Consider the following 13,905-nt stretch of genomic DNA (forward strand, 5'->3'; position numbering starts at 1 on the left):
TCATGCATTTCACTTTTAATTGTTGACAATGAAATGAACTTCGCACTTTCTTTAAAAAATAATCAATAGAGCATATTTTATCATATTCATACTAAGTGGTGTATATTCTTAAATCTTAAGAAATGTTTTGAGGAAGCAAAAGTGAAAATTTATTTTTAATATAGTGGATAAATACAAATAAACGGAGGGAGTAGAAATTTAAAGTTTACCCAGTTAAATCTTTCCTTATTAAAACTCTAGGAGTGTTGTGAACTTGAAGTTCCCACATCGCTCGCACACGGGATTGTGTGCGTGCTTATAAGTTGGGCCTGAAGCCTTTACTTGTATACGCGTTTGAAAACCGTGAGGGGCCAGAAGTTCCCAAAGCGGACAGTTTATACAAGTGAGCTATGGTGCCTGGTGGCCCTCCTCCTTCGTATACGCGTTTTAAAACCGTGAGGTGCGCCAAAGCGGACAATATGTACAAGCAGTTTATAAGTAAGGAGTATTTATTATCTTTCTTAGAATCTCTATATTTTGCTTGTATTCATTTCATTTTCTTCTTCTAAGGTAAGTACTCGTTCAACTGAATCGCACGCGCTCACTAATTTTCACATTCCCTACCGACCTTATAAAAACAGCCCAAACCTTCCAAAAATTTACACAAAGTGACAGCAAAGAGCAATCAAAATAAATCCCATTTCTCTCTCTCTACATGGTAACAAAATCACACTCTTATTGAGTTATACAAATATTACCATTGACAATTCTTTGTTTTCAATATGTATATATATTGCAGTTCTTTATTGACCCTTCTTTGGTCACCTCCTTTCCAGAACTGTCCTTTCCCTTCTCTTATTCCTTCCCTCTTAATCTTCAGTGCCACAATGTTATACCAATAACCACAATATACACACTCACACATCAAAAAGCTCACAACAATTAAAACCCAAGAAATGAATTGTCTAAAAACAGTTATTTGTTTCTTGATTCTTGGAGTTATGCCTATTGGTACTATTGCAATACGTCCAGTTCTTGATAATTATAATCCTTTATTAGGTTTTACAGAAGCACCTGATTACAGAAATGGCTTAGGTTGTCCGTTACAAACTGAAACCACCTCATATTTTCGCAACCCTTCATTGGTCCACGTGGCAATGACATTAGATTCGGAGTATCTCAGAGGATCAATGGCAGCTGTACACTCGGTCCTTCGACACGCGTCATGTCCAGAACACGTGTACTTCCATTTCATCGCCGCAGAATTCGACCCGGAATCTAACCCACGGGTCTTGACCCGACTTGTTAGATGCATTTTCCCTTCATTAAACTTCAAAGTCTATGTTTTCAGAGAAGACAATGTGATTAATCTCATATCGTCCTCGATAAGACTTGCACTTGAAAACCCGTTAAATTATGCAAGGAATTACTTGGGTGATATACTTGACCCGTGTGTGAAACGGGTCATTTATTTGGATTCTGATGTTATTCTTGTTGATGATGTTCATAAGTTGTGGAATGTGAACATTAGTGGGTCACGGGTAATTGGAGCACCCGAGTACTGCCATGCAAATTTTACTAAATATTTTACGGATTCGTTTTGGTCCGACCCGGTTTTGTCACGGCTTTTCGGGTCGAGAAACCCGTGTTACTTCAACACAGGTCAGTGGTGTAGCTATATTTAACACCCTTTGTCGGAAAATTATGCCGTATATATAAAATATAATGCTCCTTATGTTCAAATTTATGTAATACTTTTCGTTATACGAGAGTTAAACCAGAAATCTTTTTATCGTATGCCCTCTAAATTTTTAATTATTGTGATTTATAGTATACTTTTTATATAGTTTATAAAAATGTAAATTATTTTCAAAAAACCTAAAGATTGTGTGTCCAAATTCACTGTCAAAATAAAGTATTTTGATTGTCGAAATCCAAATTGTATCACATAAATTGAGACAGATGGAGTACTGCGTATATAAATATTTGTTAAATTTTGAACACCCTTGGTGACATTTTTGACTTCACATTACAGGTGTAATGGTGATGGATTTGGAGAAATGGAGACAAGGAAACTACAGATTGAAGATAGAAAGTTGGATGAAATTACAGAGAAAGAGAAGGATCTATGAGCTAGGTTCATTGCCACCATTTTTGTTGGTTTTTGGTGGAAATGTTGAACCCATTGACCATAAATGGAACCAACATGGGCTTGGTGGGGATAATGTTAAAGGGTCATGTAGGTCACTGCACCCTGGTCCAGTGAGCTTGTTGCATTGGAGTGGAAAAGGCAAGCCATGGGTTAGGCTCGATGAGAAAAAACCATGTCCATTGGATTATCTTTGGGAACCTTATGATTTATACAAGCCATTCAGGATTACCAGTAAAGTTGTCTCTGCGTGACCTATAAGTTACACTTTCGAGTCATGGAACCAACCTTTAATGCTTGGATTAGAGAGACTGACTGTCTATAGGGGGTGTGACCCTTTCTCAAGACCTGTTGACGCGGAATGCGGAATGTTTTGTGCACTCGACTGCCCTAATAAGATCAGCAGAACCAGGTGAAAACTTCTTGGGTACTCCAATTATGTGGTTTGATCATTTCTTTTTTTGTTTTTTATTTTTAGTGAGGGATTCTTTCATAGCCTTGTACAGATTGATTAGTTGGAAAGAGTAGTTTACACAGGGTCATGTTTGAAATTTTGATGATTTAATTTTTTCCTTTTGTGGGGGACTAAAATTGTTGGTGGTTCCATGGATGGAACAATATTTGGGATTCATTTGGATTTGTATGTACCGACATATTGAGAAAAGGAATAACAGCTTTGTTGTTCTTTCCCTTCTAATTGCTTGCTTCATCTGTTTATTAGGAGTAATAGTCATTAATTATGGTGCAACTTTGGCCACTATGTGAAAAAGCCAACAATATGCAAATACAATTAGGTGGATGGTACATTGTCTTATCTGTGTACTGTACACGTTATACACTATTAGATGTTGCTTTCATCCTTCTATTTTAGCTAATCCTTTTTTCAAATTTTAAAGATTACTCATTTTTTGGCAAACTTAATTTTTTAAAAATGTCCGACATATAAAAAAATCTTACTTTTCTTAAACTCACCTTTAGCTGAAAGCTCCAATTAATAAAGTGTTAATTAATTGCATTAAATAGAATAGTTTTAATACAATATTTGGTCCTTCGGCTAAAACACAGTCGATAGACTACACATAACTATTTCTTCTGGGCCTCAAGGAACGGAGGAGGCTAGGTAAGTCTAAAAATGGTAAGAAGGGGCATAAAAATTGCTTATGGCGCTAAAGCAATCCACGCCATACTACTTGGAAAAGATCATTTTGAGTATGAATAAAATTATTACATGACCTTTTTAAAGGTGTTAAAATTTTATAGAAAAATAATATGAATCGGAGGTACTTCCATTTCAAGGTTTACAACGGTTATAGTACTTTCTTTTTTCTATTAAAAAGTACATTTGATGTGGCTAATAACTTTATATTATAGGGAATGATTGGGGTCATTGATTTGGAGAAAAGTAGAAGTGTTGGGGGAAGGAAGCATCCAGCTCTTATATGGTAATGGAGTCCGGAACCAAAATGCCCCCAAAAAATCATGTGGAATTAGAATATTTCAATAAAAAAAAAGTGACAAAAGTACCTTTAGCGCAGTAATTTATTGCGCTAAAGCAGTTCACGAAGACGGAGTCGTTAACTACTTTAGCGCAGTATTTTACTGCGTTATAGAAGCACTTAAAAAAAATAATCTATAACGCAGTAAAATACTGTGTTATAGAAACAGTACCAAAAAAAAAAAAATTGGTCAACTTTATTTTTTGCAACACTTAGTGTTTTTTTCCATACTTTAATCAATGATTAGTTGTGTGTCAAGACTCCGTAACGTCAATATTTTATATAGAACATGATATTTTTTTTTTCTGCGTACAATAATGTAAGTTCAATGCATCAAGGATACGTAAACATTCGGATCGTCTTTGTAAACTTTAGGTTTAAGTGTTCTATATACATAGACGTCCATTTTTGTTTGAAGACTTTTTTTTTTCCCCTCCCATTTTAGGAAGATTTATAGTGTTTCCACACTTCCCCTTCAGTGTGACTCGAACCCAGGACCTACCGGTCGTGGGTGGAGGTGCTTAACCACTGAGCCATCCCTCACTTGTCTTTGAAGACTTGTTGTCATTAGCTTAAGGTTTTTTATTTTTAGGGTTTAGATTTATTGAAAATAAAGTCGTTGCCAAAAGTATTTTACTGCGCTAAAGATATTTTTTTTTTGTTTGTATAGCGCAGTAAAATAGCGACCACTAAAAAAAAAAATTAGCCAACTTTATTTTTTGCAACACTTAGTATTTTTTCCCATACTTTGACCAATGATTAGTTGTGTGTCAAGACTCCGAAACGTCAATATTTTATATAGAACCCGATATTTTTTTCTGCGTACAATAATGTAGGCTCAATACATCAAGGATACGTATATGTTCGGATCATCATTTTAGGGGTTGAAAAGGTGTCCGAAGTAAATTTTGTTTGAAAAAACTTAGTGTTTGACTGTAAGGTTATTTTAATCAACTTTATATGTCGAGAAAATTAGTCAGCTTTATTTTCAAAAATTGAAACCGCAGAAGTGAAATTGACATTCACAGCTACATTACCCCGGGATTTTTACGTTGAAATCTATTGCGTATCATCATCTTATATGTAAATAAAACTGAAAATTTCACGCCAATTTGGGGGGAAATTGAAATTGAATGGGATAAAAGTTTTTTTTTTTTTTTAAAATCAGCTCGGTCAAACCGCCTTGCGGCCATTTGTCCACATAGATCTCGAAAAAATACGCAAGTTAAAAAAAAAAACGCGTAAAACGGATGTCCGAGCACAAAGTATAAGATCATCTAAAGTTTGACCACTTTACAACTAGTTTTTCTCCCTATATTTTTTAGAATTATATTTACATTCAAAATAAAATTATGTCTTGATTACAAAATAACACGCTTAAATAAAAACCTTAAAAAATGAAACACTTAAACCTTAAACAAAACTTATTTCTGGTACATTTTCAACCCCTAAAACTACTATCCGAATGTTTACGTATCCTTGATGTATTGAGCCAACATTATAGTTCGCAAAAAAAAAAAAAAAAGTTCTATATAAAATATTGACGTTTCGTAGTCTTGACACACGACTAATCATTAGTCACAGTATGGAAAAAACACTAAGTGCTGCAAAGAAAAGATTTATTAAAATAAGATGTTGCGATCTTTTTATGGAAAAAAACACTAAGTGTTCCTTAAGTGCGTTATTTTTTAATGCGTAACTTTATTTCGAATATGTTGCAAAAAAAAATCGCATAAATCGGACGTCCGAGCGCAAAAAATCACGTATATTCGAAATAAAGTTACACTTTAAAAATAACACACTTAAATCTAAACTCTAAAAATAAAAAAATTTAAGCTAATGACAACAAGTCTTCAAACAAAAATGAACGTATGTATATAGAACACTTAAACCTAAAGTTTACAAATAAAACTTACTTCGGACACTTTTTCAACCCCAAAAATGACGACCCGAAAGTTTACGTATCCTTGATGTATTGAGCCTACATTATTGTACGCAGAATAAAATATCAGGTTCTATATAAAATATTGACGTTTCGGAGTCTTGACACACAACTAATCATTGGTCAAAGTATGAAAAAAAATACTAAGTGTTGCAAAAAATAAAGTTGGCCAATTTTATTTTTTTTGTACTGTAAATACTGCGTTATAGAATTTTTTTTCTTCTATAACGCAGTAAAATACTGTGCTAAAGCAGTTAACGGCTCTGTCTCCGTGAACGGCACTTTTGTCATTTTTTTTTGTTGGGATATTTTGATTCCACATGATTTTTTTTGGGGCATTTTGGTTCCGGATTCTGCGGTAATGGGTCTACAATTCGAAGTTGTTTTCAATCACTTTTAATTGGCTTACTTACAAGAGGGATATGCTTAAAATATTATACTTGCCTTGTGCAACTTGTCCTTCTGGAACTTCAGCATTTGTGGGCCTTAAACCCAAAAAACAACAAAAGCAATGTAAATATTCCAAGTGCAACACATGGGTAATTCCATTTTAATAGCTGGATGCTTTATGGGCATTGATAAATGACCTGTGAATTCAACCATTAAGTTCAAACATTTCATTTTGGAAAATCAAAAGTCCACTATGCGGCCTATGGTCACCAAACGGCAATTAATTCGTCGCCATTTGCACACGCAGCAGCCACATCATTGGTTATTTTTGTCGGTCTTTAAAGCAATTCTATTTCATTTTTGGTTGTGTAAATATACTTTTGATAAAAACCTGTTGTGCACGAGGAAAATGATTGTTTAAACTATTTGGTGGAAAGTGTTCAAATTCAAATGGTAATTTGTCATGGATGATTTAGTTAGCGTTTTCATCGTAGATTTTGGATCAGATTTTGAAAATTTATCTTCAAATATTTGTTTGGTCATAAAAATTGATTAGATTTTTTTGAAAAATTTCACTCTCACTCACAAAACTTTAACTTTTTTTTCAAGTAAAATGCATGTCGAAAAACAACTTCAAATTTCAAAAATCACAACTTCAAAAACTCAGATTTTCAAATTCCAACTTCAAAATCCATGGCCAAACGGGAGCGTGATTGACACGCAACATGTATATATGAGGGCGTAATTGGCACGCAACATGTATATTTGGGGGCGCGATTGGCACGCAACATGTATTACCGTCGAGTGAATTCTATTCTAACTGATGGCTATTAATAAACTCAACCCAACAATAAATAATATTCAAGTCTGAAAAACTAAATTATAGACATAACGTGAAAATATCTAAAAATTACCCCACGGACAAGTCAAGCCTCTAAAGATTGAAGTATAAATAAAAAATCTTGGGGACATTTTTCCAGAAATAACTTAACATCTAAATTAAATAAAAGTTTGGAAAGAATCTGCTATCGCTAAAATGAATCAATGAAGTTTGTCATTGAAACTAGAAATGTTCGCTTCTAAACACGGGCTTAGGTATGTAATTTGTCACGGATGATTTAAGTCCTTGTGGCAGAAATCAGTAGGCTGGTGGCAAGGAGAAATTTAAATAGCTGGATGTTCTATGGGCGTTGATAATGACCAGCCAATTCAACCATTAATGTTTTGTTACCTCCTGGCGTTCGATATTGATAGTGAGCCCGACTAATTTAAATTCATGCCACATGAGATCTATTAAAAAGAACATGTTCCCTGACAAAAAAAAATTCATATCAAGAACTCAAAATCGTGACCGAATCCAATCCATCGCAAAAGAACCCCCATTTGATAAACCATTATGGTCAAACATTCTTCCTGAAAAATATCTATTACGAAGGCAATGGCCACCAAAGGGCAGTTAATTCGTGCCAAAAATGATATTTCTGTGTGAATATTCTTTATATGCAGCCAGGCAGCAGCCACATCATTGGTTACTTTTGTCGGTCTTTGAAGCAATTCTATTTCATTTTTGGTTGTATAAAATACTCTTCCTCTCGTGCCCGAGGAAAATGACTGTTTAAACTATTTAGTGGCTAGTGTTCAAATTCAAATGGTAATTTTAAGTCTTGTGGCAGAAAAAAGTAGGCTGGTGGTAAGATGGGATTTGAGTTGTAAGCTTGTAATAGTGACCAATTAAAGATGGATTAAATCATTGAGCGTTGAAGACATTAATTGCGTTGCTTCCGGTCGCAGGGGCGGAGCCGGCCAAGGTTGTTCATCCGAAACCCCTTCGACAAAAAATTACACTGTATATATAAAGTGAAAATTATTTTTATGTATATATTGTAGATGTTGAACTCCCTTGACTTTTTCGTTTGTCTATTTCTTATAGTTTTGAACCGTTAAATTAAAATTCTGGCTCCGCCACCCAACCTGTCTGACATATGTTTTAACACTACACACTTTAATTAATTTTCCAAACGGCTTGTTACACGGCATCAACACAAAAGTATTTGTCCACCAAAATTTAAGCAAATTAACCCATACTATTGAAGCTAGAATTTAAACTTGGGATCCCTGTGTTATTACTCATGTGTTTGAACAACTCACACATCTCCTTGAGATTCATGTAAATGCAAACAACGTACATACATATCGACAGACTTACATATGCGTGTGTATATATTGATAGACACTTAAACTTGTCACTAAATTTGATTTAGATATTCGAACTACAATATGTTTTGGATAAGCGCATAAATATATGATAAATTATGTCTATTAAACACTTCCGACTAAAAAATTTGAAAAAACTTTTGTGTTTGTTCTCAACCACTCATTACGTAAATAAATTAATCACTTAAAATATGTCAACTTCTAATTGATTACACGCATTAACAGGATTAAGCCGTAAAACCTCATGTATGTTCTAATTGATGTTGATGTGTATAATTAAAGGAGGAGACATTTTATATGGTTAACTTATCTATGTAATTGACGCTTTGAACACCTTCCTAAACTTTTTCAAAATATGAGCCAGAAATGACCAATAGGAACACTTCATCATGTGTTCAATACTCTATCAATTGAAACATGTCATAATTCGAATGTTTAAATAAAATTTTATTGATAAATTTAAGCGGATGTCGATATATCATAAAATGCATAATTATAAAGTCAAATTCATTTTTACGAAAAATTAGTCAACATAATAGAGCCGTAATCCATCGACTTTAAATTATAGATCCACCTGGACAGCTGGTCTTTCTCTTAACGACCGAACATTTGGTTAATGTTGCCACCATGTCCATGTGCTCTTTAGTCATATCAAACGGTTAAACATGAAAATGGTAATAATGGCATATGGCGATTAAATAAATGTTTGGATATGTGATAAGTTGGTATTTTATCAACTTATCTCTTCTTTAATCTTATATTTTTGTTATGTTTGATTGAGAAAATAGTGCATTTAATATCATTTACATCTATTTTACAGGTTTTATGTGATTTAGAAGTGATCAGAAGAAACCGAGTGACAAAACGTGGACCGTTTTGTAAAATCTGAAAGTATGGGGTTGTTTTGGTCTTATTTTCTATTGGAAAATTGTGCAACTATAAAAGGAAGACTTGAAGGCGAATTTCATCATCTTTGGCACAAAAACACAAGTTTTGGAGGCTAGGGTTTTGCTCTACTTTGGGGTTGAAGATTCGAAGAATTGGGTTGAGAACTTTCTTAAACTTTTCTCCATTCCTTTGATTCTTTGCTTTGTAATGAATATCTAAGTGTGTAGTATTTATTTTCTTCACTTGAATCTTGTTTATGAAAATATTCTATGATTAAAGTGTTGGATGAAACTCTTGTTTTGCTTATGTATTGAATGATTTTTATTGCTAATGAAGTGAGTTAATATGGTTTTAATTAATCTTGTTCTTTAATGTTTCTTAAGGGATTAGCTAACCCTAAGACCCGCCCATTTACTTCGATTTGAGCTCGAGAGAGGGAGATTGAGGTTGGGAAAGATTAATTAACAAGAATTTGGGGCTTTAAAACCCATCTAATAACTTGAGCTAGAGATATGAAAGTTACTTGAGATTATATTGATTGTTTATATTTTCCACATTCTAAGGCTTGAGAAAGCTTAATAATGAGATTCATCAATTTGGTCGAGAGACTTTTGATGAGATTTTAGAAATCATTATCTAATTAGCATAAACTCACTCATAGTTGTAAAATCGAGAAATACATTGGATCGTTACTTGAGCGTAATTTCCTTTGTATCCATACTTGTGGCCACTGATCATTTTACCCGCTTTCTAGTTAGTTTTATCTTTGTTAGTTGTCAAAACAAAAATCAAATATTGAAAAAGTGTTTGGCTTAGCGTAGTTGGTGATAATTCCTTACTTATTTAAATCGCCTAGTATATTGTTCCCTGTGGGATCGACCCCGAATCATAGTTGGATAAATTATATTGCATACAACCGTGTACATTTTCTCTTTGAAGAGTGGATTTGGACGTTATCAATTTTGACGCCATTGCCGGGAACAATTTAGCGTACTTGGGCTAGTTTGGATTTAAGCTTGCTTACTTTGGTCCAAACTTGTGAATATGTGTTTGTGATTTTTCGTGTTTCTTTGTGTTAGTTTTTTTTTGTCATTTATTTTTGTACTTGTCACTATGGCATCTTGAAATGAAAATGGGTTTGATGGTTGCAACCCATATTTTGATGATCCATGTCTATATTGTGGAGGACCCCACTTTTGGCAAGATTGTGAAAATGCTCCCGGGAGAGAGATGTGTGTGTCACACCCCATTTTAACCGGGTCGATTTAAGGAGTATGACGTATTGGTGATTCCTGTTTATTCTGTTTTAAGGAGTCGCCACCTAATTATTTAACGGTGAATTAGGACACCTAGATGTTAACTAAGGGAAAGTTAAAACTAAACCTCAATTAATAATCTGCTTAACCAGTGTAATTCTAGGTAAGGGCTCTATATTATCCTAAAGGGAAGGGGTTAGGCATCCTTTAGAATCCGTTAACTTACGGTTATCCGACCAACTTAGGTTAATTAATTAAATTAAATGTAGGGTTAAATTTTAGAAAATGACTTTAAAATATTGCTAAAGTTTTTAAGAAGAAAATCATGTTAATTAAAATAAGATTTAGAGAAAAGAGCTAATAATTTGTATGAAGGAAATTTAAATGCCATTTTAAATGAAACTTATAAATATTGCTAAGATTTTAAAATAAGATGCTATTTAGAAATAAAACTTGTTAAAAAATATATATATATATTTTACGCACGAGAGGGTTTTAGGTAAAATTCACAAAATATTATTAAGGTTTTGAAAAAAAAGAAATATAATAATGCTATATGAAATAGGTTTAAACATACATTAATTGACCCCTTTTTATGATTTTAAGAGTATACACAAAAATAGCTAATACGAGTTTCTTTATCCTTTTACCGTTTTCTCATTAGCTACGCATAACTGAAAATACACGATTGACTCCAAACTTGAAGAGTTATTTATAAAATATCCTTGAGTTTATACTCGTGTATTAGTGAAAAATGTATATGATAATAAGAATAAACTATGGTCCTCTTTACTTAATATATAGTCATGCCATTTTGCAAATCCGTTATTCCCAATAAAATAAATATTAGACATTATAAATAATTTTAACATAAAAAGAAGAGAAATAAACTTATGGAATTAATTGTTAGTCTTCCTTAAACCAACTACCCGTTTCTAAAACTAAACCTACTAATTCATTAGGATTCATCTAAATTAACAAAACAAGATGTTAGTCATGCAATACAAATTAAATGCTTAAAGGAATAAAAATAGAGGAAATAAATCAAATTGAATGGGTTCAGTCCATTCTTTGGACTGCTGCAATCGGGCCTGCTGTTGGACTTTGGCCCAATAATAATCAATGGGCTGCTACGAACTGTTGCCGCTTTATGGGCCTTGGCCCAGAAATTTTGCACAGCTGATGGGGGTTGACTCGGTGAGAATATCCCGTTGGGCTTTGGCCCAACATTGAATGCGGAGAAATAACGAGTCCCTCGGACTCGTATGCGATGGTTATGCAAAAGATAAAAGGGGAAAAGATTAGTATACACTCAATGAATATGATAAAAATATGTAAAAAAAAATATAAACTCAAAGTAGATCAGTAGATGATATATAATATGTATATTTAAAGTATATTTCATGTATACACAATTCAGCCACTATATATTTATGACATACGAAAGCAGGGCAACACTCAAAACGTAGGCAGCAGTAGCAGATGCCATAACACGTGATATTTAGAGTACACCTGATATACTTGGATGGTATACACTAATATATGACCTTTGTATACATTGAGTGTATATTAGGCTTATATCTATGTATACTTTGAAGTATACCATGCCACAGAAAAAATCAGGTAGGAAGGGGATAAGTAGAAGTAGATGGTGCAGCACACTGATGTCACAGCCAACAAGTTCATACAGGAGGGGATGATTATTCCAATATTCATTAAAGCCTAGACAGTATCTAGTCATATAAACCATCTTGATTATACTAGCACAGTCCACATCATGATCAGGAAACCTCCCAGGGTAATCTATACCAAACAGAATGAGAATCAGTTCCTAAAGTAAGAAATCTGGACACTTATTTCTTATAAGAGAAGAACATCACGTAGGTTTGTTTAACTAGTCAGCTTCGATTCTAAATGATTCTCTGAATCTGCCACAGTTCCCATGCATACTATGTTCCTTTTGAGTTTACAGTATCTATTTTTGCACTTGAAACAAACTTTTGTTTCTAAAATCTGGGTTCAACCTGATATTGGCCAGCCAATATTTATTCCTCTTAAAGCAAGTCTTTCAAGTGTACTTGAGCGTAACATCACCAGTTTAGTAAGTCATTACTTTCAAAACTCATCTTAAGCAAACAAAGCAGCATTTCAGCAAGAAAGAGAAGGAAACTACAAACCTGTAAACCAATTGAACCTTACATTGAAGCATGCACAGTCAACATGATCACGAAAACTAAACTAAACAGGACCAAACATGTTTATTGTAACCAAAGTAACTGCAGACAGGCTAAAGCGCAGCTAAGGGGGACAGAAATCAAGCTAGTTTCATATGACACATCTAATAATGCTTTCAACTATACAGATGGTGTGCTATTTCACTAAAATGGAAGACATACAACCTGAACAAATGAGTTACAACCTTTAAACATGCATTACAAATTATTTAAACATACACCACCAGCTATTCAGATAGGTATATCATCCTTAGTATAATCGTAGATAAACACTTAGTACCTATGGAATCCTCACTGACCAAATGGGATTATATTAACCATAAAGGAAAGCCAAACTTATGAGCAGATTTACTTCTAATCATGCCATAAAGTAACAATGAAGCAGACAGGAAGAGGCTCGGTTTAAACTAAAGATGATATGTGCATGATTTAGGCAGCTATTAATCAATCAAGTATAAGCAGTAATCCATTCCTCTATATTAAAACATTTTTTGGTTATTTTGAGCAGGATTCATCAATTCTAACCATGAGTCAGACACACATCTTGATATATCGAAATAGGCCAAATAGGCATGCTTCAAATCCCACATCAGTCTAATGGAAAATCCAGCTTAATTAAACCAAACCAGCTTAACTAAACATGAGACTGAACTAATCTAACTAATCCATCTGTTCCAAAACCAACACATTGATCATGAAAACAGAGAAAAAAAATAGAAAATAAGAATAAAAAGGGAATTACCTTCTTCGGGTGCAGCGAAGTGGGTACGGGCTTTCGAATCTATGCTCGAACACTTCAAATTCGATGTCGCGAGACTCGCATTCGCGACAAACGCAGAGCAGACGAGAAATTGTTTGAATATATTTTTTTTGATTCGGTGTTTCGTGATACTGTCACAATCAAAAGAAAATATTTTGCAAGGGGTTTCTTGAACAAAAAAAGATTCTGGGGTTTCCCCTCTCCTCCTTAGTTCGAACTTTCCTCTGTTTCTTCAAGGGATTTTGGGTATTGAAAGAATTTATCTTGTAGGGGTTTTTTTTTCGAATCCAAAAAGCTCTTGTTCTTCGGGAATTTTTCGATTAACAAAACAATAGGGGTTCAGGAACTCCTCCCTAGTTCGAGTTTTCTCCGTTTCTTGAGGGTAATTTCATGAACCAGAAAAATCTCCCCCTTTTTGGCATTAAAAAACTTGTATTTATAGGGTGGATTAGTTTTTTCTCTTGAGAGGAGCGGGGATAGAGGAAGTGGAGGTGACAGAGGAAGAAGTGGAGCGGGACAAAAGGGAATGGGGATGACAGTGAAGCGTGGGGGACATGGAATGGTGGTGTCAGGCGGAGGAGACAGTGAAGTGGGAGG

At 34.0% G+C, this 13,905-nt stretch overlaps 1 protein-coding gene across 1 annotated transcript; it reads left to right on the forward strand.

Annotated features, from left to right (window-relative positions):
• Positions 1-646: 646 nt before the first annotated feature.
• On the forward strand, positions 647-2,825 carry LOC132615774 (probable galacturonosyltransferase-like 9). The gene is made up of 2 exons (XM_060330372.1): positions 647-1,641; positions 2,015-2,825. The coding sequence occupies exons 1-2, from the start codon at positions 936-938 to the stop codon at positions 2,380-2,382; spliced, it is 1,074 nt and encodes a 357-aa protein (XP_060186355.1). The 5' UTR covers positions 647-935; the 3' UTR covers positions 2,383-2,825.
• Positions 2,826-13,905: the final 11,080 nt, after the last annotated feature.

Source organism: Lycium barbarum, chromosome 10 (genome assembly GCF_019175385.1).
Source record: "Lycium barbarum isolate Lr01 chromosome 10, ASM1917538v2, whole genome shotgun sequence".
NCBI classification, from domain to species: Eukaryota; Viridiplantae; Streptophyta; class Magnoliopsida; order Solanales; family Solanaceae; genus Lycium; species Lycium barbarum.

What these genes read in the sequence shown, in the direction of transcription:
- LOC132615774 (XM_060330372.1), top strand. Translation starts at nt 936, where the DNA reads ATGAATTGTCTAAAAACAGTTATTTGTTTCTTGATTCTTGGAGTTATG. An exon ending in CCCGTGTTACTTCAACACAG is followed by an intron (nt 1,642 to 2,014) that starts GTCAGTGGTGTA and finishes TTCACATTACAG; the next exon opens with GTGTAATGGTGATGGATTTG.